The sequence below is a fragment of the Cyprinus carpio genome, chromosome B22, assembly GCF_018340385.1.
Source record: "Cyprinus carpio isolate SPL01 chromosome B22, ASM1834038v1, whole genome shotgun sequence".
NCBI lineage: Eukaryota > Metazoa > Chordata > Actinopteri > Cypriniformes > Cyprinidae > Cyprinus > Cyprinus carpio.
The window spans coordinates 29390373-29417368 of record NC_056618.1 but is presented as its reverse complement, the minus strand read 5'-3'; the positions used below and the strand labels follow the sequence as shown (position 1 = coordinate 29417368).

The following is a 26996-nucleotide window of genomic DNA, read 5'->3' as shown; positions in this document are numbered from 1 at the left end:
TCTCTATGGTCCTAAAATAAGCAACAAAGAAAGAAAGAAAGAAAGAAAGAAAGAAAGAAAGAAAGAAAGAAAGAAAGAAAGAAAGAAAGAAAGAAAGAAAGAAAAGAAAAAATATTTTGAATTAATGAATCAAGCAATCAATTTTTTTATTCTTTTATTTTTTTGGGGTGAAATAATCTTAATGCTCCTAAAATAAATGTCATAAGACATATTTCATTAGTTTCAGTGATATTCTGCATATGGCATCTTGTCCAGCGTCTCTTCGTCACCAGTTCTGATCGTCGGGTGCAGTGTGGCTTCCCACTTCACAAACACGTGAACAAGACAGAACAGGTGGCTGTGAGAAAACTGTTGCCTTTCTCCCAATAAAAGTCACTTTGAGAATGTCAGGTCACGTATGAAGACCCCCCTCATCCGTGCAGAATCACTCTAATCATTGGCCTTATATGGAACCATCAGTCCAGCCTCGAAGGCGCAGCGAGCCAATCAGAACGCAAGGGGCGGGGTTTGTCTTTTAAGGCTGAAGCATAGAGCGAAGCGCAGCAGCGCGCGACATTAAAGCACCTGAGAAACACGCTGCTGCGCGAGCGCCAGGGAAAGTTGCATTGCAGGGCTGGAATGAAAATGCACGGGCTATTTTTGAAAATCAACACACTGGACGTATTTCACTTGGATATTTAAAGCTGATATTTGAATCCGAAGACTGGAGTTTTGTTTTCCTTCCGTTCAAGTGAAACATTAATATGCGATTTTTAACGCACGCGAACACTTCACTGCCACACTGGAGATCTGGGACACGCCGTTAAATGTCAAACAGGACCAGCTGGCACGGTGTTCAAAGTGACTCAGCCCCTCTGGAATAAACTTTCCTGCAGCGTGTGTGTGTGTGAGTGTGTTTGACAGCGAGAGAGACAGTTGGATGTGCGCGCATGATGAGCTCGCGGCTGCTGCTGCTGGTGCTCGCGGCGCTCGCGGCGTGCCTGCGGTCCGGTCGCGCGCAGGTAAGCCTCACCTGACTGACGTCACGCTCGGTTTGAGTTTAAATCATATGTATCATTTGACAATAGCTGCATTCACGACGCACTCTTAACTGTCTTGATTTAGAGGATGAAATTCGAGCAAACTGTAACAAATTCCCTCATAAGCACGCCTGACTGCGCGCTGGCCCCAAAGTGGAGGAGAAAAGAGAAACCATACTTGATTTGATGCTTAATCTATCTGTATTTGTTTATGTATGCAATTCTAAACTCAAACAAAGACACTGTAAGGGTTGCCAGCATTAATGTGCACTGGATGGGTTCCCAGATGCACCACTGCCAAAAACACATCACTCAGTCCAAGAGCATCACTGTCACTGCTTAAACCCCAATTATGTAATGCATTTAACACTACAGTACTAAATGTACTAAAAGAAAATAGCTGTATTAAAATAGTGCTGCGAGTTGCTATAGAAGAGGGTCCTCTGGAGGGTTCCCACGGTCATAGAAACTTGAAATTGTGTTTTCCAAACTAGGAAGAGCGATGTGAATTAATCAAATCTGAAAACTAATGTGCACACGTGCACACACACAGACTAAATGTAACTGTATTTTTTAAATAGTTTTTATGTTTTTGAACTACATTCCAAACTGTATATATATATATATATATATATATATATATATATATATATATATATATATATATATATATATATATATATATATATATATTTAAAAATGAAATCAGTCAATGGATCATCGACGGGCACAGCAGAGTCGGCGTCAGAGCAGATCTACTGGAGGGGCATTGGATCATCGGCGGGGGGGGCACTGTCGTTTGATAAATATTTTTAGACGCATTGGCAACATCATAGTAGCATGGAAATCCAGACCTAAATCTGAAAGATCTATATAGAATGACAATGAACGATTTAGACTTGGGTTTTTATCTAAAAGAGGAACAGAAGACAGGGCTGTAATTTGCTGTTTTGCCGACCGGATACGGCAAGAGTCAGTTAGCTCCAATGATCTATATAGAATGACATTCTACCCTAGAATGTTAGCTCCAATGATCTATCTATATAAAATTGTGACGAGTGGGGCGGGGCCGAGAGCCGTGGGAACGGAGTGAGGCCGGTGGAGTGATTGGGAAATGAGCGACACCTGCTCCACTCACCGGTCTCGATTCCCACGGAGGAGATTGGGAGGATACAAAAGAGGAGCGACGACAGTGAAGGACGAGAGAGGACCAGGCCTGGGCTTTATTTTGTGTTTGTGCGAGGCAGTCGCCCGTGAGGGGCTGTCGCGCTGTTTTATCTTTATTTGGTTATTAAAGTTTTATTTAAATGTTCGCCGGTTCCCGCCTCCTTCTTCCCGTGACTATGGAGTTTTTTTATTATTACAAGAATGTCATTATATATTTTTTTTATTTTTTATTTTTACCTGTCTTGATTACTAATACACAACAGATGACGATTGTTAGTTAAAACGTTCCGATTCCATATAAGGTTAGTATAGCCTAGTTCAGCACTTTGCGAATGGACAGCGACTCAAGTAGCACGTAGTAGCCTATTCTCGCGTTCGAGTTCAGTAGCCTACATTTTTGGGAAAACGCGCGAGGAATTGCGGCTAATGTTTAAAACCTTGCACGTAGAGAGCGCTTTTAAGAGCTAAGATAGGCTAGGCTACATCGTTATCGGGAAACCCGGCCCAGAACACATAGCCTAAACAACAGAACAGGACAGAAAATAATAATATAAATATAGGCTAAATAAAAAAAAACATAAAATAGGCCTACAATAAATAGCTATATATTTTTTATACTTAAATAATTAACAAATTACGACGAATAAAAATAAAACACTGAATCAGTTTGAAGCTTTGAAAAACCGGCAAAAAAAATGTCACCATCAGACAAAATTTTTTCGTATAGATGTTTCTGAAAACGTAAGGCTTTTTTCTTCAGACAAAACGAATTGGACATCATCACACAAATGTCTGCGTATTAAATCTTTTGGCGGTTGTCCGGAGCTAGCATTTGCAGAAAAAGCGCCAGCTCGGCTCTCACAGACCGTGGTACTGGTGGTCGTGGCCGTATCTAAGTCTACTGATTGACGAGGCTGGCGGGGAGGTCTAAAATCTTTTTTTTTTTTTTTTTTAGAAATTTTTAAAATTAGCTGCTAACATTTGTCTATAATATAGACGAACAAACTGTTCTTCAACTTGAAATGGATTTTGCGCGCATGCTGCAAATCAAATGTAACAAGTTTACTCGGCGACCAATAAGCATTCACCATGACGAAGCCTATTAACGTGCCATGCACAACCAAAATTATGCATTTTCCCCCATTCTTTTTATTTGAATTAATTTAAGTTACAGTTTGAACATTTAATATTAAATAATAACTAAAAGGGATATTTTTTTTTGGGCCACGCCATGGCCTGTAGGAGGGGCATCAATGACCGCTAGGTGGGGGCACGGCCCTCGAATGCCCCACAACATAAACTAAAACTTTGTACAGTATGTGTGCGCAAAAATATATTTATATATGTTTAAAAATATGTTTAAATGTACGTTTTTCTAAAACTTCATGCAAATAAAATCTAATCTGAAAATGTATGGACATATATGCAAAACATTACGTAAAAAATATAATTTTGGATGTACGTTTTTCTAAAAGTTCATGCAAATAAAATCTAATCTGAAAATTAATGGACATATATATATATATAAAACATTTCGTAAAAAAATATAATTTTGGATGTACATTTTTCAACTTGATCAAAAATCATAGTGGTGGATGATTCATGTCTTTTCAACGAATCAGTCAAACAGATCCATGTGTGTATGTGTGTGAAAAAAAGAAAATTTATATGTATTAAAATATATTTGAAACATTTTTCTAAAACTTGATGAAAAATTGTAGTTGTGCAGGGCTTTTCAATGAATCAAACATTCACAAATCTGTCTACATGATTCATTAGTGCGTCAGCCTGAATTTAATATTTAAATGCTTATTCAGTCCAAAAGTCTTTGGAAATCAAGTGCTCTGGGAATCCTGGTGATAATAAAATTGTATTCGATATGTTGGTCGATATTTGGCCATGCTGAGGTTATCGGCATTGACTTGCAGTATAACTGTATTAACTGCCTCATCACTGGATAGTGTGCACTTTATATATATATATATATATTTTTAGTGATTTTTCTTTTAGTTATTTTGCAAATGCAAATCTTATTTGCAATAATATGATACTGTCAGCCATCCTGCTCTCTAAATATATCTGTATCTGCTAAAACAATCCGTCCTACAGTTATAGAACAGATTCAGCAGAATCATTCAAGCATCTTGATTTGGGTTGCAGATATTCTCATGTGTGCGTCTGACCTTTCTGGAAAGGTCTTTATGACATGCACATCAATTGCCTTCTACACACACACACACACACACACACACACACACACACACACACACACACACACACACACACACACACACACACACTCACTATAAGACCTACATCCCCTTGTGATGTATCTGTAATCCATCTCTTGAATATCACCATTGCATCACCACCAAACCTACAAAAAACTTTATGTCAGGTCTACCCTTTAAAACCCAGCGCTCTGATTCGGACTGTTTGAGGGAGTTTAAAAGGTCACAGCTGATGGGATTTTAGTCCTCCAGCTGATGCATCATAAGTCTTGTGTTTAAGTTATATAAGAGAGAGGAATAATCTAGACGGCATGTTAAAGACTCACATAAGATTTGTCTTTGGGTCTTTCGGGGCATTACGTGTGTGTCACTGCCCGAGGGCTTAAAAAAATCGAAATTGCTTTTGCAGACATGACTCAGGAATCGAGCGAATGAAAGCTGAGCCGAACAACTGAGACGAGCCAAACAAATGTGCATCGAATTAATGACTCAGTTTTGGAAAAAAGAAGATGGATCAACTTTATTGTGATTATCCGTTCATATAATATTTAATCTCCCTCTATGTAAGCATGATTATCGAAGACTCTTTTTTTTTTTTAAACTAATTCTTCTTTTATACTTCTTTCAGTGCATTTATTCATACAAACTGTGTGTTTGAATGTGCAGGTGTGGATACAGTATTTCTTTATGTCTGAATTCATTTATGGCAGACTGCCATGTGGCCGCCCTCTAATGTTTCAAGTGTGTGCGTATGGCAGTCCAGGTCCATAATTATACCCCATTCCTCCTCAACTTTTCCCCTGGATGAACTATTGGGATTTCTGCATCCCATGATTCATTAGGGCATGTGGCAAATGGGAATGATGTCATCCCAATAGGATCAGTATACTGTATGTGTTACTGCACTACACATACACATGCACTTGACAGTGGATATGGAATACTGCTTTAGTGCAGCATTTTGGTTTTGTACATCTGGCTAACTTGGTTGACTACTATTCTGCATTTTTGCAGTATTTTTAGTTTTTTTCCATATTAGTGTACTTGTTATGTTACTTCACAACTTCATAATTTAAATTTTCACAACTGTTTTTTATCGTCTTTCTGATTCTTTGAATGAAACCTATTGTTGCTACTGTACCTTTAAGGCTTCTGTAGCTATAATCACTTCATTACATTTCAGAATGCAGCAAAGCATGAAACAGAGTTTGTGTAGCTACAAGCGTTTACATTCCCACCGGATTGCATGAGAAAATGCACGAAAATTATAAATAATTTGCGAGTGTGCGATTTCGTGAAATATCAAAACCTCACTGGGGCAAGAGCAGATCGGATGAAAATGTATGAATGAGTTTGTACGAATTAATCATACGAACAAATCAAAATAGTTATGAATTGTTGTGAGACTGTATTGTCACATTGGCATACTTGTCGTGGGTGGTTGTGACATCATACATAACGTTCTCTAAATGAGCTGAGTTTGATTAGTTAAAAAATTGTCGCAAGTAGGGGTGGGTGTTATGACCAAAATCTTAAATCACAATATGAGTAATTTTATTTCACGGTAACGATTTATTTCACAATATATCATAGTAGATTTTGCTTTAAGTAAGGTCTTCATGGTACCAAAGTTTTTGTTACCATAGAAATTCTTGTCATCAGTGTCAGTATCACATAAAAATAATACTAGCCCAAATTTAAAAAATAAAAATTAAAACAGTTGTTACAAATGTTAATCAAACATTCATGTTTGATTTACATGAATGACAGACAGCAGGAATATTAGACTGCTGTCACTTTAAGAGCTGCCCAGATCCAGTACACTATTACACGTGTTTTCTTTCTCAGCTGTTTGCTTTCGGTTCAGACCTAAATTGCTGTGTTTATCAGGATACTTGCAAAGACAGGCATTTTGACACATAAAAGTGTGTGTATTTAACTATTCAAGGCCTATAATGTGGCAAAAAAAAACCTCGAAACGCGCGCGTATATAGCGAAATAAGTTCTCTTTCACTGCTGATTGCACTTCATCAGTTTAAAATCACTTGTTATTAAATCACAAAGTTTAAAAATGCTTGTGAACAATACGTTTTTATGACCACGTAGCACAGCAACGTCTTCACGTGAGTGTTTAACCGCGATCCCTACCAGTTGACAAATTTCCACTGATTAATCATGTCTACTAATATATCGTCCATCCCTAGTCGCAGGCTTAGCGAAATGAACATTACAATATATTTTTATTAGTGGTTCATCTAAATAGGTTTTTCAATGGCTGATGCTAATATCTAGAGAGCAGGTTTTGCTAGTGTCTGATTTTATGCTAACACCCAGCTAACATGAATGCAAGCTTTCCTCAAAGCTATGAACCAACATTTTTTTTTTTCCCGGAAACAATTTAAGTTGGATGTTCGTCATTTAAAAGATTTAAAAAACTGGATGCTTTGATCGTTCAGAGAATATACAGATATCATGTTTTCATAACTGAACTGGAAAGTTAGTAGCTGGTTATATACATAATACAATTTAATGACAACAAACTAGATGCACTTAAAATTGCTAAAATCACCTGTTTTGCTCAGAATGGGGAACTGCCATTACCAGTAACAAATAGCCTATAACATGGTCTACATCGGCCAACTAATCAGCCTGACCAACATATCTGTCACTTTTCTGAATATAAAGTATATCAAACTAATTTAAAAAGCAAGAGATTTTTTTCCTGACACATTCTTTTTAATCAGTTTATTAATAATTTGTGGCATGCATGTCTAGGTAATAAGAGCACAACACATTATAACACATTTATGTGTGGGGATGAGATTTTTGATTGGTTTGTTGTTCACGGCAGTTTGTTTTATTTATATATTTATTTTCCCACATGACGCTGACCACATCTCTCTCACATACACACACACATGAGTAATACAGCTTAATAAAGAACAGAGATAAAAAATAAGCACAAAGTACAAATGGAGCTCTCCACACATGCTTTCTGTAACTCTGCAAGTCGTGCCGTATGTACAGTACACTGGTTAGACATGTATTTTATTGACAGGTGTGTGTTTGTCCTAGACATGTCTGACCACCTCTTTCTCTCTCTCTCTTTTTTCATCAGGGGGACCCTTTCCCTCCATCTCTTGTGGATTTAGTGATGAACAGTCCAATCTCATCCGTAGATGATCTGAAGAGACTTCTGGACGTAGAATCCGTAGGTAAAGCTGATCCCATATTTGAAATATGCTAAATACAAAATAAAGCATATATATATATATATATATATATATATATATATATATATATATATATATATATATATATATATATATATATATATATATATATATATATAATTTTTTTTTTTTTTTTCGAAATCAATTTTTTATAAATAAAATATATTTAGCAATGGCCGTCTTGCTCTCTACATATCGTTATCGTCCATTATAAAACCCATATCAGCATTAGTAAATGTCTCGTCATTTGTGGAATGTGTGTATTTTCTGGGGTGTGTTGAGTGGGAAGGTGAGGCAGGAAAGAGTGAGGGGTCTGGAATGCAGTGTGTGTGTGTGTGTATATGCATGTGGATAATGGTAATATTTACATGAATGGGCCGTGTATAGCTCTTCACAGGCACAATAGCAGTGACCTTGAGCCCAGTCCAGCTCAAAGTTTACAGAGGGGACACAAAAACAAGGCTACGCTATTGTTCCCTATGTGTGTGTATGTGTGTCCATTTTAGCTAGATTTACCAATGTTACGACCCTTACTACAAGAGCTATTATACCAGACGAACGTCACTTATGGATATACAATAGATTGACAGGGCTTGATCAGATTTACGGCAAGGTAGTGCAGCAAAGAAGAGTCCTGATGTCCTCTAAAAAAAATCAATATCTTGTAAATGATAATGCTCACTGAAATTTGAAAATTCAAAAAAGAAAGAAAGAGAAAGAAAAGCACAACCGTCGTCTGTCACTTTAAATGCTTAAAAGGTGGATTCTGATTGGCTGTCAATATTTTAATCATTCATCTGCTGGGGAAATTATTCTGAAAGTGATTCCAACAAAATTGTTCCTCTGTGCCATCATAATTGTGGTATGAGCTTTCCTTTAAGATGCATTCACACCAAAAATTATAACCGTAATGATAACTACATTATCGTCCACACTAATGGACACTGTAAGCGTACTGCAGTTTTGTCGTATGCTACATTACATCCTCAAGGTTGTTAAAGTCAGCTGGATTGGCTGTGAGTGTTTTTATCATTCTGAAAGTGATTAGCGTGAAATTGTTTTTCTGTGTTGTTATCATTATAGTTGTGGTGTGCTTTACCCTTTAAGGCCATTCACACACAAAATATAAGTGTATACTGTTGTTTTGACATCTGCTGCTTTAGATTTTGAGTGTTTTGTCGGATGGATTCTGATTGGCTGTCGATATTTGTGTCATTCATCACTTGCAACAAATTGTTCTGAAAGTGAATCCAATTATATCGTTACAGCTTTGCTGTGGACTTTTGTATTATCATATAATTAATGTACGTTTAGATGTTTTCTTTTTGCGTTTTTGTTGTCTAAAAGATTCCCCGTTCACACGGATCCATGAAAACGAGTAAAAATGTTGTAAAAAAAGTAACTACTGTAACTAATGCAATTAGTTACACAATATTGCAATGCCTTACTTTTAAAAGTGACTTTCCCCAAAACATTATAATTATCATACTTGGTGTGACCAGGCATTTAAAGTCTGATTACACAAAAATGAAATTACACTTAACTGGTGAATTTCAGAAGGTCACAAATCTAAAGTCATCTTCATGATCTCTTAACTAACTAAATTGGTGAATGATGTTCCATATCTTTAATTCCTCGTTCATTTAATTTTCAGAGGAAGATGATGAGAAGCCCGAGAATGAGATGCACTCTAACGGAACACACAGACGTCTTCCCAGAAGCCTTAGTAAGTCTGCTAGCATTCCCTCCCTTCCTCTCTTTGTCTCGCTGTCTCTTTTCCACACTCCCGTTTATTCATCTTTGTCCTCCAGCTGAATTTCAATGTATTTACAGTCTGTGGCGATTATTTTGAGACACTGTGGCATCTCCATTCCACAATGGTGTTGTGGCTTTATTGTGTGTTTGTGTGAGTGTGTGAGATGTGCTTTTATGGGCCCTGAGTCTGCTGTTGCGTCTTTGTGATTGATTCTGTCTCGTCCTGTCTCGCCACATGTCCTTAGGTCACTCTCTCACACACACACACATTTCAAAGCTCAGTTTTACCACCCACGCTTCTTTTGCACATGTACTCGAACCCTTATGTTTTTTTCTCTCTTTCTCTGAGTGCTCGCTTTCAGTCAAGTGCACCTCAGATCTGTGAACTGTACAACAAACACACTGACAGCGCTGAGAGGGTGAATTATAGTAGTCTTGTTAGTCTGGTTTGTCTAACTTCTATCCAGTTTGGCTTCTGCTGTGTGGCAGTATGATAAATAAACATGCAATAAATGTGTTAAATCAACCATTGTTATTTCTGACTCTCTCACAGATGTTCAGATGGCCCTGCCGGCGATGTGTAAGGTGAGAACAGAAGTTATGGAAGTGACCCGTTCGATGTTGGACAGACGGAACGCCAACTTCTTGTTATGGCCTCTGTGTGTGGAAGTGCAGCGCTGTTCAGGCTGCTGCAACACACGTGTTTTACAATGTGTGCCAGTCAGAACAGAAACACGACATTTACAGGTATTTGTGCACAAAATTGCAATGACTTTGTAGCTGTTTTTAGACAACAAGTTTTCTAAAAGATAGGTGATATAATAATGCCTTAAAAGATTTCTTTTGGCCAAACTCTCAAGTATCATTACACAAATCATTCATTGAAAAATCATTCCCAGAATGCATTGCATAGAGCTCTGTGAAAAAACATCTACGAGAGTTCATAGAAATCTTAAAACTGAAAATATACTTAATTCAATATCTTATTCAATATCTCAATGCCCAGTATTTGTATACGTAGTTGTGTCACATTGTTAGCTTAGAAACATGCTGACATAAAATAGTCAAATCTAGTTACAACTGAACTATTTTTCACAATATTTATGTACTGTATGTTATGCTAATTAATGTATAAGTTATCGTAACAACATGCTAACATAAAAGAGTTAAATATAATTTACTAATTTACCCAATATTTATACGTATTGCACATTTTAATGTTAATTGGATATAACATTGTTAGCTTAGCAATATATACTAACATAAAACTGTTTAAATCTAATTACAAATATAGAGTATTTTACCCAATTGTATTGTGTATTTTATGCAAATTAGCATATCACATTGTTAAAGGGTTAGTTCACCCAAAAATGAAAATTCCGTCATTAATTACTCACCCTCGTGTCATTCGTTCATCTTCGGAACGCAAATTAAGATAATTTTGATGAAATCTGAGAGCTCTCAGACCCTGCATAGACAGCAACATAACTGAAATGTTCCCAGAACCAGAAACGTTGTAAGGACATCAATAAAACAGTCCATGTGAGATCAGTGGCTCAAGTTCAGTTTTGCAAAGCTACGAGAATACTTTTTGTGTGCAAAGAAAACAGAAACAACATAATTTATTTAACAATTCTTTAAATTTTTTTTGGGAATCTTTCAAAATATTTTTGGAAGTTTCTGGAAATTTAACGGATATTTTCCACCCCTTTGTAACCCTAATTACAAATGGACTATTTTACCAAATATTTAAGTGTACTGTAAATTTTTTATGCTAATAAGTATGTCACATTTTTAGCTTAGTATAATTATGGAATTTGTTCAGAAATTAAGTGGTGTTTATCATTGTAAATATCATTAATTTATTATCTCTTTTTTTGACTAGATGACAAAAATCCAGTACATCAACCAACAACCAGTCTACGAGAAGGTTGTCATACCTGTGGAGGACCATGTGACTTGTAGTTGCCAATCACGCGTTTCTGCACAACCCCCACGACTCCAGACCACACCCCATCCTCCGCCCAGACCCCACCCTAAAGTAACATTACCAAAGATGCAATCGAAAGAGGAGCTACACCGCAATGATGAACTTAAACATAATCAAAGGCTCCATTTGGAGGACAGAGAGAGTCAGGAACTACAATGGCAGTCGAAATACACAGTCGCACACACACAAGGGTACCTACAAAGCCCATACCAACATACACTCACACACACACCAGTTTATACAAGCAGAGGAGATGTTCCCACCAGACAAACCACATTAGGAGATCCACACATGATGAGTGACACAACACAAACAGAGGAGGTCGAGCCCATGAAAACTGAACACAGTGGTGAAGGCACGACGAAAAAGACGCAACAGCCTTACGACAACCATCCACAAGAGGATCAACAGACGAAACCATATCAAACAACACCACAGCAACCAAAAAACACTCCTTCCCACAATTCCGGCCAATCAGAGCACAGCGTGCCACACAGCAGCCAATTAGACGGTCTTAGTCGCACTTACAGCCATGTTGAGGTCATTGGTCAATCCAGTGGCTTATCAGAAGTACTTAATCATCACTCTGACCAATCAGAAGTTAGAAAACATCATCACCAACACCACCAATCAGAAGCAAGTAACCAAAATAAGCAGGAAAAGGAGCAGCAGCAAGAGGAAACACAACATTATCTTCGTCACCAACACCACCGACACCATCAGCTTCACCAAAATACAACTCAAGCAGTTACCCAACAACAGACTAGCACACAAAGAACAGGTCAGTGTATAGAATGTCTATTGAGTCATTGTGTGTGTGTGCACAATGTATTGTAATTAGTAGCTTATGCTTCCTGTTATTCTTTCCATTTCTTTAACGTCAGAGGTAGCTTATAAAGTCGGAAGAGTCAATAAATCATGTAACGCTAATATTGTGATGGCTGCCTTGAGATTAATTCTTTCAGCGATCATCCAGCCATCCTTCTAACCACAGTCTTCTGTTTTCTTCATTATCCCATAGTGACAAAAGCCCCTCCCACCACTCCCTCAGCCCCACAGACTCCGCCCCCTCTCCAGCCCCCACGGAAGCGGCGACGGAAACACCGGAGGAGGATGAGCAAGGCCTCCATGAGAGCGATGATAATGTAATTTTATTATTATAGTTAGCTAAACCAAACTATGTAGCCAACAAGAATGCAATGAGTACCTTGTGAATGCTCTTACATGTAATTGACCCATACACTACTAAACATAGAATGCAACAAAACTGAGTCATTAACATTTAAATAAAATCATAAGGTTAAAATCTAATCAAATATATAAACATAACTGGACCACCACATTCAAACAGACTAAAGTCCAGAATAATACCAACAAGTGAAATCTAATCAAAGATCTAACCAGATTTGGACCTCTATCTTCTTATAGGGTAATGTCCTGAAGAAGACCAAGACTCTGAACTGCTGCCAATGTCCCAGGAGCAACCACAAGGCTGGGAGTCAGGGTGGAGACACACACACAGGATATAGCAGAGGGACACACTGGAAATCTTTTTATAATAACTGGAAATGTCTTTGATCTTTGCCAAATAAGCTCCCATGAACTACATTTCCCATCAGCCATTGCAGTCATAGGAGGCCAGCAGTTCTGTGGTATCTGCACTACGGGAGCTGGTAGTACTCATGATATCCTGTGAGAAAGGACTTGAAAGGGATTCCATATGGACGCAAACAGCCTGCCAAATAATGAGACTGTATTTAAAACACAATTTTGGTCTGCCAAATACACTTCACACTTCGGTCAGCAAAACAACTGCCAAATGTGGTGCAATATTGACTTGAACTACTGGTTGGCCAAGAATCTGGCTCAAATTACTGATTAGCTACTTGGGGAAAGTCAAAGTAGCCTTCAAATGCCAATGAATGATGTAGACCCACTGCGGGTCAGTTTGGAAAACAACTGTGGACTATTTATCCACTGGGGGAACTACTGGAATAGCAACTGGAAAAAAGTAAAACTGGAATATGTAACTGGAAAGTTGTGAGGATTTGTGAATTTGGACTCTCAAAGAGCAAAACAACTGGAGATATGAAGCTCAGGACTTCCAGAAAAGTATAAAATACAAATAACTATTAAAAATTCATCTCAAAATGTATAATCTGTACATTTTCCAAGCTACTTAAACACTCCAAGTTTATTAAATAGCAAAATATCAGCTGGCTAGATATGAAATCGAGGAGTAAAAGCACTTACAAAACAGTCTTTTGGACATTTACCATGGTAATATGATGGTATTCGTTGAAGGACTTTGGAGTACCATGTATATACCATGGTATATGAATATGGTTATCCATCTGATACCATGGTACCGCCTCAGTACTTTTTTGTAAGGATCTCAGTATCATGCACATTATTTAATTGGTGCAAAAACACTGGAATGTTATACACTGGAAATTATCAACTATGAAGTGCTGAAAGCACTTAATGTTCGCATGTTGGTAGTTGCACGGTCAAATAGTACCTAATTCAATATTTAAATGAATCAAAGAAGATTGTGTCTAACTGTAATGAGGTTACCGTGAAATACTCCCATCCTGTAGGGGGCGGTATGGAGTGCTCTGCCATTTAATGCCTGCTGTTCCCAAATGTCTGTCTGTGCATTCTGCTGCTTCTGGAATCTTGTAAAGCTATAAAATAACTTTTTGTAAATGATGCATTTCTTTTCTGGCTTTTTACGTAACTTATTTATAAAAGGTAGATGCACTACCCAACTGCTTCCAAGAGTAATTAATTGTTATTTGTTTTGATGGAAATTATTGTTAATGTAATAATGCTATTTTAATATAAATATAAAAAGTGTTACATTTATCATTGGTTTGATGTTTTTTTCCCAATCGAATTTTGCAAAAACATTTGAGATTTTACTAATATGGTAATAATTTTTCTCACCCTCCCAGCTGGAAGCATATTCCTTCAAAGATGACCATGGCTATGGTTTCTTAAGTGGCATATGCATAGCATAAATTCTTGTTTTCAAAAACAGTGGGCTGCAGACTGGGGTCCTGAAACGGTTTTAAAAGTTGAACCATTTGTAACTACATTTATGGTATAAAAACAAACTGCAGGACCCTCACAAAACAGCAAGATGTAACACCATTATAAAACAAGTCCAATTCCATGTGAATGTAGACAAATACATATAAAATATTTAGACAGTAACTGTCTTGTTGATAATGTATTTTATATCATAATTTGTTTTACCTTGGGTTTTAGCATGCTAGCAGTTTAATGTTACTGTTATCATGTTAAAATCTTAATACCACCATAAATTACTCTCTACTTGCAGAAGAATCACTTATATACAGTAACTATGGTCTGGACCGCGATACATTTTTTTTTTTGTTTTAATGAAAATAAAATGAAACAGGATATAATAAAAATCCCTTGAAACCAAGCCACTTTTGGTGGCCATCTTAGAATCCCCCAACATTTTTAATGTAGTATTAGCTATCTTTAAAAAAATAATGTCAAACAAATACAGTATTAAACAAATACATCCAAGATTGTGTTAATCTGCCAATTCACAATACAATCTGACAAAAATAGTATCAGATTCTACTTCTTTAGCACAAATCATACTGTTTCTGCAAATGCGCATGCTAATGCCTTCTCAAAAATTAAGGTTTGCATTGTCTTCAGAATGTTGTGTTGTGTGTATCTGTAAATATCACTGATATTATTTTTAGGAAAGTCATAAACCAAAATAAAATAGGTTTAATCTACAGAAGACTGTTTCCGCCACTAAATTTAAGAAAGGTAACTGCGACTTTTTATCTCACAATTCTTTATCTCACAATTACATCTTGCATTTCTGACATATTTTGTCAGATTGTAAGATGTAAAATCGCAATTGCGCGTGATAAAGTCCAATCCTGAGAAAACAAGTCTGATATGTTCTCAGAATTGTGAGTTTACATCACGCAATTCTCACATCATTTCACAGAATCGCAAGTTTATATCTTGAAAAAAAAGTCAAAATTGTGAGTTTGTATCATGCAATTCTGAGGAAAAAAATATCTGAATTGTGTGATGTAAACTCGCAATTGTGAGAAAAAATTTCGGAATTGTGAGATAAAAAGTCGCAATTACGTTTTTAATTTATTTTTTATTCAGTGGCAGAAACGGGTTTCCATAATTATCTAAATCCTTTAAAGCCATGCCAAATTTGCCGGCCATCTTGGAAACGTCCCCTTTGCAGCATTAGTTGTATTATGCGAAACATGTCATGCAAATGCAGTATCAAACAAACACATCCAAGCTTGTACTGGTGATTGTCAGATAAACAGTTTTAGAAAATAAGGTGTCATGAATTCTACTTTTTTAATCTCAAATCAGGATACACACTATTTTTCATACTGTTCCAGCTAATAGGCATGCTAATGCTTCCTCGGAAATCAACCTTTTTGACCACTTCAACATGTTGCGTTTATGTGTGTCTGTAAATATACTGTAGATGATTCTCTTTTAGGAAAGTCATAAACCAAATCCAGATATAATCAAAATCTCTTGAAGTCAGATTTGGCAGCCATCTTGGAAACACCCTACTTCTTTAGCACAAAACATACTAAGTAGCAATCTGAGAAAAAAAAGTATCATACATTCTACTTTTTTTTAAAATCTCAAATCAGGACAAACACTATTTTTTAGACTGTTCCTACTAATATGCATGCTAATGCTTCCTCAGAAATCAAAGTTCGCAGCGTCTTTAAAATGTTGTTTATGTGTCTGTACATATGGATGATTCTGCACAGCATGAGTCTTTCTAAACGTGTAGCATGAGGTGGTCACATTACAGTTGTGATTTGTGTGTGTGAGGGTGACAGGTCGCAGTGGTTACTGACAGTCGTCATAGCAGCACAGATGGACGTGTACGCAGAGGGAGATCAGGTGGTGTAACCGATACGAGAGTGCTGGCCAGGGGAGATGAACTGATAAATGTTGGGAGATTGATGGGAGAGCAAGCCGGAATGAGTACGTGGGCAGGCTGTGAGTCAAACGGCAAAGTGAGAGGAGAGATAGAGTAAGAGAGGAGAGTCTGAGAGAGGGCAGATGAGGAGAAAGGGAGTGTGAGATAGACATGTAGGGAGTGACACTGTATGAGCGGTAAATCTTTGTGAACGCAGGCGGTAGTCTTCACAAGTGCCCAGTAACCTCAAAGTGGGAGGTATGTGTGTCTGGGGGCCCCGACATAGGGGCTGCCTGGTCAAGTGAGGGTCTACGTTAAATCAAATGTAAAAAAGTAGACACAGCAATAATTCGCAGACACCACCAGACCCCCAAAGTTATGACCAAGATATTAAAAATGCACAATAGTAAAATATTCTCCATACAAAACTAGTGAGTTGCATTCTAAGACAGCATACTAAGTGTAGATGGAAGGCTCTACAAATGTGCCAACTCCATGTGTCACAGAAATGGTGCTCCTCATGGAAATAAGAAACTCTACTCGCATTCCACAAGAGCTTGACTTTGCAGAATTAATGTCCTTGCATACTGAGTCCGAAAATTTTGCATTCGTTTTTTTTTTAATCCGTTCCTATCAAGATGCTTACTACGGATGCGAAAACACAGAAAATCGAACCTGATCTGATTTTTTTTTTGTGATGGACGAAAGTTTCGGAGGCAGTGTGTAAACGTGATTGACACAACGTGAGGACGTATTTATATTTTAACATGCAAAAATTTCGGTCTCAGTGTGCAATGTCCTTTAGCCTTTGAATTAACAGAAAAAATACATTATTTACATATAATACACAATATTTAGAACTATGTTGCATGTGCGCAGCTTCCAATGTCAGTCACTTCCAGTTATTTTAGCTGAACAAAAATTGCTTACTTGCGCATTTCAAAAAAAAGGTGGATTCAAGCGCGGATAAGCGCAGATGGACAAGTTTAACACATGCGCAGTGACACGTGTGGACTTGTTCTGTATAAAAATTTACCTCTTGCCTGTGTCTTTGTGCCAATGTTGCATCCAAGTAATCAGAGTCAGAGTATGTACTGCATTTACTGAAACCTTTACTGGCCATTTTATAACTTTAACTTTTAGCTACACAAAAACAGTATGTTCTGCTTGATGTAACATATCCTCATGGGATTTTAAAGTGACCGTCGTATGCACACTTTTGGAAGTAAGTGGACATTTTTTTGCTTCATTCATACTTCATTCATAGTTTTGCTTCATTCATGTTTCTTCATTCTTACTGTGTTTTCGGTTACTACTCTTTTGACATGCTTCTTTTGTCATATTACATAGTATGGAAGTAGACATCTCATTTCCCTCACTTCAGGCCACTATCTTGAGTGAATGTTTTCACTGGGTTTGACACAAAGCATTCTAGGACTGCCCTTACTGAAAAGCATAGATGTGATTCTGCTTTAAAATTCTGCCATAATGCAGTGTATTAGAAGGCAGCATAATTATTTTATTTATTCACAAATTATTACATACAAAAAAATAAATATCAAAAAAAAATAAAACTAAAAAAAAAAAAAAAACTAACATAAAAAAATTAAGGTATTTAAGGTCATAATTATGAAATAACCAGGTCAAAATTATGAGACACTAAATAATAATTGAGATTTAAATTGAAATTATGACAAAAAGCCAAAAATCAGTCATGGATGAGACACAAAAAAGAGTAATAATCTTAAAATTAAAAGCTGAAATTTGGTCATAAAAGTCATAATTATTACATACAACTCATTATTATTACATAAAATGTTGTAATTATGATGAGATACTGAATCATAAGAAGTCATAATTCTGACATTAAAGTTGAAATTATGATAAAAAGGGTAGAAATAATGAGATACAGAGTTATAATTATATCATAAAAAGTCCTAATTATGACATCATGGACATAAAAAGATGAAATAATGCTTTCTAATTATAGTTCTAACTATGACATATTTTGACTTATCTTTTTATCCCATATTTATGATGCCATAAAATGCAGTCTAAGAAGGCAGCTTACTAAATTTTGGAACAGAGCTTCTGTCTCCTTAAAAGTTCAGCCAAGAATTTTTCCTGAAATCGTCTTTCATTCAGAAAGCTGCTCTGATTTTGCTTGGAAAGTTAATAATGCCTCTTAACATACAAAATCCAAATCAGAAAAATCTGAGGAAAAAAAAAAGACTTTTGAACTTCATTCAACCCAGAGTGAAATGGTTCAGACTCGGGGGAGGATGACATGAACACTATTTGAGAGTGAATGCATCTCTGCGTGTCTGTGTGTGTGTTGTGATGCATGCTGTGGTTTTGGTGCATTAGCGTGATGTGAGAGCTCCAGCTGACCCCTGGCGCACTCTGCAGCTTCCCCTCACTGAACTCACTCACACCTGGGCTCCACCTGGCCTGATCTCCCCTGCCCTGGTCAAACCTCCATCCATCTACCCTGCTCAAACAACCACCGTACACCTCTGTGAATTAACACGTGTGTGTGCATCTAATATAAAGTGTGGATGTAACCACAAACACATGGATGTGTAGTGCTAAAACAAGAAAAGGGTAAAGAGGGGGTCAAATTGGCTCTAATCGCATGGCTAGGGGTTGTTCTAATCTACATCGAGTGTTGCGAACTAAGAGACTAAGTACAGTACAACTCTTCCTTTTTATTAAACAAAGACGTCATTAAAAATGTCTTCAAATTTATAAACTTCATCCGAGACCAGGTAAATCCACATAGACAATGATTCATGGGTTCATAGAGATCAGCTCCTAGTGGCGAACTATTGAAATTTTAAAACATTTTAAAACAGTTATGTACTGTAAGTAAAACTAATCTACTGAAATCATGTGACTTCGGCAGTTTGATACATGTTCCAAACCACTGGTTCGAAATAAGTCACAAACGTTTCGAAGCTTCACAAGTATTTTGAAAGCATCCATCACTACCAAATTACACATATTATTTGTTTGACACCTGAAACAATTTTCTTTTCCAGTGATGTCATCTAGGTCAGGCAGGCTATTGGTTAATGCTAACCAAATAATAAAAAGCTGTTGTTTTAGCAAACTAACTCCGTTGTGGTATGTACAGCTTCGGATAAAATCAAGTTCTGGACCTTTTTTTTTTTTTTGTAGCTCTGAAAAATGTAGAAATGTAGCTCTGATATTATGAAGAAAACACTGTAAAATGTGGCCAAATGTAGCGCCATTAAATTTAACTCAAATGTCAAAAGGTTTTGTAAGCATTTTCTCAGCTGGTCTGTAACAGTTAGTGTTGAATCAACTTTTTATAAGTTCCTGGACCATCTGATATGTGTTTTGGCTATGATTTTCTGTGTGCATTATTTATACATTTGTGTGCTTCGTGTGTTTTGGCTGGCACGGATAGAGCTGATAATGCATGGGTGGAATAAGGCCCAATGTGTGAGTGTCATAATCACCATCAGATCACGCAGGGCTGGTAACGCTACACACAGACCTGTGCCAGATTTAGCAGCCGTGTGTAAGGACACACTCTTAAAGGGACAGATACAGCCCACAGCATACACAGATTGACACTAAGAGAAGTTGGACTATGCTATAATACTGTAAAACTCTAATTAAATGGTTATAATTATATCCAAATTGCTAGAGAATTGAGAAAAATTACAGCCATAAATATTTATTACTGGCTAATTTTAACATTAAAATGCTTTATTCTTAGACATAGTGCTTATCCGGTTGCTAAAGAGCTTGCTTTTTGGTTACACTTTATTTCGATAGTCCACTTTAGACATTCTACTAACTATAAGTAACTTGTAACTACATGTCAACTAAATCTCATTAATTTGCAACTACAGGTCTACTAACTCTCAGAGTAGACTGTTAGGGTAGGTTTAGGGTTAGTGTTAGGGGTAGGTTTAGGGTTAGTATAAGTTGACAAAGAAAGTGTTAGAAGATATTAAGCAGACAGTCTACTAATACTCTACTAACTGCTAGTTTACATGTATTTGAAAAGTTACTTACTGTTAGTAGAATGTCTAAAGTGGACTATCGAATAAAATTTTGGGATATCCAACACAATCTTAAGCTAGGGGAAACTATTTAACTAGGTGGCAAGAGTTGATGTAACGTCACATGGGCATATCCAGATTATATGAAAACATACGAATGAGTACGAATTCATACAAATTAGCTAACAATTCACCAAACCGTAAAATAGTTACAAATTCCCATGAGATTTTGTTGGAAGAGATCAATTTGAAAAATGATGGATGGAAACACTAAAATGCAAAAAAAATAAATAAATAAAAGTACACATAAAATATATGTACTTTGCAGAACTGTCTGATACAGATACATCAGTTACCGATCATTCGTAAAAATTTAATTAGTCGGAGTTTGTATTCATCAATCTAAACTGTGAGTAATTTATTACATAAAAAAGCCATAGTGACGATTTTGTTCTCTTGAATGCATGAGATTTTAAATGCAGGTTTAAGGCCTGTTCACACCATTCTGACTAAAATCTGGTCACAGTTTGTGTGCAATTTGCGTTAAAAAAATGGTTTCTTCCTCTGATTTTCACTGTCGTTTAGTGAAATACCACAAAGTCATTGTAACATTAGTGGCTCTGGGCATATGACCAAAAGAACAAAACTTATTGGTTAGCCAGTTTTCATAACAATGCGATGGAACAGAGATTAGAAACTGTCTATGAAAAAAAAAAAAAAATCCTTTGCATTGCTGGCATGCAAATGTTCATGTTGATCTAAACAGGCATATTAACAGCTAATTAATGTTTGTCGCATCAAATATTTCTTATATATCTTTTTTCCCAATATATTTAGAATTATTTTATATTTAATAATTTATAATTAAACAATTAAGTAGCTACATAATATTTAATATAAATATTATAAATGGATGTTTTATTCATAAATTTCGCAACTTATATGGAAAGCTGTTGCTAGTGTAAATTTAAACTTTGCGATTCCTAAAATGTTCTTATTTCTGGAGCTTGGCTTGTATCATTTCAGACTATATTGGTGACAGAATGTGCATGCATGTTTATTAGTACTGAAAGAGTCTGGATTGAACACTGTTAAAGTGCTTATTATTCAAAAATCTCTAGATTTCCAAGATTTCCAATGCATGAGTTACAAACACACATAAGAAAAGTAAAAACCTACAAAATCGGCAACACTCTTAAAATCCTAAAGTTTCCATCGCAGTTTGTAATCACCGCATTCATCTAAGAATGCAATCTGACAGTTAATCTGAACAGTATCTTAACTCTTTAATCGGTTTGTGTCATGACCTAATCTCGCTGTGTGACTAATGTCTTCCCCCCAGACAACATATCTGACACATATCGCATGACTCAATGCCTGCAGGCTGCACAAACATGCAGGCATGACGGACAATTCATATATTGTACTTTCACAATTATTTTTAGGTTATGTATCCGTGACGTTCAACTGCTCTTGGGAATGTACTGTAATGGTTTCTCCCTCATTGTGCAGTACTGTGTCAATATTGTCTGTCTGTCTCTGCCAGTTTGTGAATTCCTCCCCTCAGAAAGCGCTCAGTAGAGGGAAGCCCACCCAACTAGAGTCCGAGACATCTCAACTGCCCCATGACTGTCAATGTGTGTGAGTAAGAGAGATCACGGCCCCACTCAAGCATCTGCTGTGAGGTATGTGTTGTTTCACTATGACTGACAGCACTGAAAATATACAGTTGAAGCTAAATTAGTGAGAACCTCTCATAGACATCTTCAAATCCCCTCTAGTTTGAATGCTAAGATAACATTTAATGTAACAGTGCTGCAGGGATGATGTTTTTTTGTAGGCCAAAACCTGGAAAGCAGTTAGTTAGCTTTTTAGCGTTACAAGTTTCATTGTCCTGAAGTCAATGAGTTTTTGGTTAAATGCCTGAAATAAGGTCTATGGTGAACTCAAGTTCAAGATATGTTCGTGTTTTATTCTACAACATTAAATACATCAGTAATAGGTTTTACTTCCTAAAAAGGCAATTGGTAATAAGTGGCTAAACGTTACTACAGAGGACATTAAACATCATTATACAGACTAATCTGCTTCATAGCCTCATTTTGTTTTTTAATCACACTCCTACAAAGTATTCTAACCCAAACCTTTAGGAATAATGTTTTTTGAAAAGACTAAGTCATGTGATTGTGGTAAAGTTTATTTATATCCTACATTTAGCTTTCTACTTATGCCGATTGTATTTAGGCCTTCAAATTCATAAAAGTTGTGGTCATTTCATTATCTTGATGACAAAAAATGTGTAAGAATCAGAAACTTTTGTGGGTCACAGAGCTTATTTTCTGCAGTAAACCAAAAGCCAATGCAAAAACCTTATTGGGTTTTTGTGAGGAAACCAGGGTGATGCTAACATCTGGGATGGCCTACAAAAATACGTCATCACTGCAGTGCTCTATTAATGCTAAAAGCTAAATTTATTAAAAGGTAATTTTGATTTGACTAATTAGTTTGTCTTTCAAATGGTTAGAATTATTTACATGTCCTTACATATCAGTTTACAACAAGTTTCACTATATTTGTGAGATCTTTTAAAAATTGTCCCTCGTTAGTATAGCTAAGACTGCAAACATGCTTAGCGATTTGCTAAAGCTAACATATATGATTGTACATACAGACACACACACACTGCTGTTTTCACACCTGCTAACTCGCACTTATCTCACTCCTCTATCTTTAACACTCGCTGACATTTCTTCGCACACTGTGCATGTCTTCAAATCAATCTTGTGTGTGTGTGTGCGTGTGTGTGTTTGGGTGGGGATGGTATTTTCCACTTTCACACATGTAGTTTTACTGAATGTCACAATCATTCACACCCTCTTTCAAGAAAAATGCTGAATGAATTTTTTTTTTAAACTCAGCGTTTTTCTTTTTCGTCCACTGTTTAAAACACACAGCCAATCACGCAATACCACATAGTCAGTCAGAACTAGTGATTCTGCACTTCACTGTAAGAAAGTCAACATACTTAAAGAGATAGTTCACTCAGAAATTAATATTACCCCATGTTTTACTCACCTTCAAGCCATCCTAGGTGTATATGACTTTCTTCTTTCAGTTATATTAAAAAATGCCCTGGCTCTTTCAAACTTTATAATGGCAGGGAATGGGGTCGAGATTTTGAAGCCCAAAAAAGTGTGTCCATCCATCATAAAAAGAGCTCCACATGGATTCAGGGGGTTAATAAAGGCCTTCTGAAGTGAATTGATGCGTTTTTGTAAGAAAAATATCCATATTTAAAATATTATAAACCGTAATCTCTAGTTTCTGCTAACTGTCGTACGAGTGTTCACGAGAGAGTGCCGTTCCAGCGGATGACATACTGTGGGTCGGACGAACTAAACTATCCCTTTAAAGACCCTTACGCAAAAAAACTGAATATGTATTTTCTTTTTAAATTAGATGTGCGTAGCAATTTGTTAAACCTACGTACATTCTTAGCTTGCTAGAGCTATTAGCCACAAACAAAATAGCTATATACTTGTATTTCAGTAGGAAAACTTTACTGCTATGTTTGAGTATCTATTATTACATGTAAACTTAAGGCTGTGAAGGACTGAAGTATATTTTGTTGTACTATTGTGAACCAAGTTGTTGTTGTGTGACAAATTAAGCATTTACATTTCAGTATATTGCTACGAATTGTTTGGCCAACAAAACATAAAATGGCCTAAACATGGTCTGAAATCTTTTGCTATTGGTATCACATTGTTGAGGTGTTTGAAAATGCTTTCATTCTACTTTTGTTTTTGCATGTCCCTCAACCCCGAAATAGTTAAGCTTTAAAAACACATAATTTTTTTAATTAGTGACATTATTTCTCAGTAAATTGACAGAAAAAAATAAATAAATAAAAATCAGCAACAATTATTTACATCGAAGCAAGGGCTTGAGCCATATATAGTGAAAAATTATATTAATTATAGCGAGACAGAATATTAAAATTATAATCAACTATTGTATATGTGCTAATATTTAAGCTTTTTTTTAATTACATTTTAGTAATATATTGATATAAGCTAATGAATGACCCTGCTTATGTTTTTCCAAGTTACTTAAGCACAGACTGGTTTGGGGTAAAAAATAAATAAATAAATAAATAAATAAATAAATAAATAAATAAATAAATAAATAAATAGAATAATAATAACAACAATAATAATAATAATAATAATAAAACAGTAAAAAAAATTACAGATTTTTTTTCTTTTTTTTTTGAAGTTGACTGTTGAAGAAGGGACTTTAGCTATATATAGTGAAAAAATACATTATTTTAGCAATGTAAATTAGACTTTTTTGTATTTCTTTAAACATTTTATTACATTTTATCAATATGTTTAAATTAGCTAATGAATGACATTGTTTGTGTTTTTTCTCAAGCTATTTAAGCACAGATTATAGTAAAAAATAAAAATAAATCAGAAAAACCAGAGAAAAAACATATAGATTTACAGTGACGGGGTACTAGAGCCAAATATAAAGCCTTAACGACTGCATAGAAATGACTTGGCAACCATTTAGAACATTGGTCTCAAACTCAATTCCTGGATGGCCACAGCTCTGCACAGTTTACCTCCAACCCTAATCAAACACACCTGACCCAGCTAATCAAGGTCTTCAGGATTACTAGAAACTTCCAAGCAGGTGTGATTTGGAGCTGGCTGGAGCTAAACTCTGCAGAGCTGTGGCCCTCCAGGAATTGAGTTTGAGACCACTGATTTAGAACATCCTAGCATCACCAATTACATTTCCCTCTAAAAATTCAAAAATATAGCTTCTTCTCTTTTTTCACTTCTTTCATCCAAACTGGAATGTGCATTCATTTTGTGGAGTCCTTGTGATAAAATAAAATGTGCTTGTTTAATCGAAAGTAAGAAGGCCACCTATTTCCTTCTCATTTCGACGTTTGGAGAAGTTACAAGACATCAGCTGCTTCTACTCCTCCTTTCATCCTGCCATCAAAACTTCATCTGAAAACAAAGGAGAAGCCTCATCACGCAGCAAACAAATGTTCTGTGCGCGCAAAAAGCGGAACGTCTCCAAATAAAAGCCGTGGGTCTCTGTGAAAGTCTTTCGAAATGTGAATTGTGAAATGCGGTGTTGTCCCCCTGGTCCTCGGCTGTTGTTTTATTTAGATTGCGGTTGCCATAGAGGTGTCTGGTGTTAAAATGCGCTGATGGTTTGAGATATTTTAACCCGTCTCAGCACGGAAGGCCTGGTGTTAATTGGATCCTTGACTTCTGACCTTCTCTCACACTCCCTGGCTTTCCATGTCTCACGGTTTTCGTTCTGTCTCCCAAAACCCCTCAGCACAACTCTGTTTAATCCTGAGCTGTCAACGCTATTTCCTGTTAGCAGCCGCATTAGGCTTTAATTCACTCTCCTGTCGTCTCTTTCGGTTACTAGGCCCTTTCTCGCCATTTCCCCTTGTCCCTATATGACCATATATTTATATTTCTTGTTTGTGTGTGTGTTTTTAACTTTCACTGTGCCATAGCCACCTCAGAAGCTGATTATGTGAGGACTTGATCAGGCCACTGTGACTCAGCTCTCTACAGCTGACTAATGAAGTGTCTGCTCCACTGCACATTTATTACAGCAGAGCAGTTACAGCCATATATATACACAACCGACACACCACATGGGGGAACCTGTAGACATCAGACAGAGAATCAGACGTGTTTTTATACACATGCTCATTTGAGCTGTTAGAGCACGTAAAGGTTGTGTCCTAAGAAAAATTACACTGTAAAATCATTAGCTACTTGTTAATTGTTAGTTGTAAGTTTTAACTTATATATAGCAGAATGTTTATGTTTAAGTCAATACGTTAAATTTTAAAGTAAAATTACCAATAAAATTTAATAAAATAATACTTTTTTTTTAAATGATATATTTTTATACCAATAAAATTTAATAATATAATATAATATAATATAATATAATATAATATAATATAATATAATATAATATTTAACACATAAATAATAAATTGGCAACCCTTAGGAAAGAATACTTTATTTATGTGATGTTAATCATCATACAAGTGCTACGTGTGTCTGCTTTTGTTGTGTGGTTTACAAATGAGTGTGTATGTGTGTGGGTCCCTGCACACAGAGACAATGCTGGAATGTGCGGAACGCAGTGTGCACTTCCTGTGTTTTCATCTTGTCGCTAGGTACCATTTCCTGTCCAAGAAATGGAAAACACGGGACCCAGTCACAAATATCAGTGTATACACACACATGCATGCATTTAAAAACACACCACAAACACGTTTTATGGTGGGTTGCCGCTCTGTGACCCTCACAGTCACAAATGGGGTCACCCATAAATTAGTTTTTCATGTTGTCGCGTAACGCTCAAGCTCTCCCACCGGCGCTGAGTTCCCCAAACGTCTGAGTACACATCCTTCATGCTCACTCATGAAAAATGCCTTTGTCTTGTGCTGGAGGGGATGGAGAAAAGGGAAGCAGATATTTTCATGAGCACAATGTTCCTGTTTTTCTTAAGTTGGTGTAAATATGTGATGCAGACGGGC

At 36.4% G+C, this 26996-nt stretch overlaps 1 protein-coding gene across 2 annotated transcripts; it reads left to right on the top strand.

Moving 5' to 3' along the window:
* The first annotated feature begins 536 nt into the window (after nt 1–536).
* On the top strand, nt 537–14263 carry LOC109067892 (putative cyclin-dependent serine/threonine-protein kinase DDB_G0272797/DDB_G0274007). 2 transcript variants are annotated; one of them, XM_042749155.1, is made up of 7 exons: nt 537–1001; nt 7536–7632; nt 9305–9376; nt 9959–10152; nt 11291–12176; nt 12417–12540; nt 12824–14263. In XM_042749155.1, the coding sequence occupies exons 1-7, from the start codon at nt 930–932 to the stop codon at nt 12834–12836; spliced, it is 1458 nt and encodes a 485-aa protein (XP_042605089.1). In that variant the 5' UTR covers nt 537–929; the 3' UTR covers nt 12837–14263. The 2 variants fall into 2 exon arrangements, with proteins under 2 accessions (XP_042605089.1, XP_042605090.1); XM_042749156.1 differs by lacking the exon at nt 537–1001 and having other exon boundaries at nt 7536–7628.
* Nucleotides 14264–26996: the final 12733 nt, after the last annotated feature.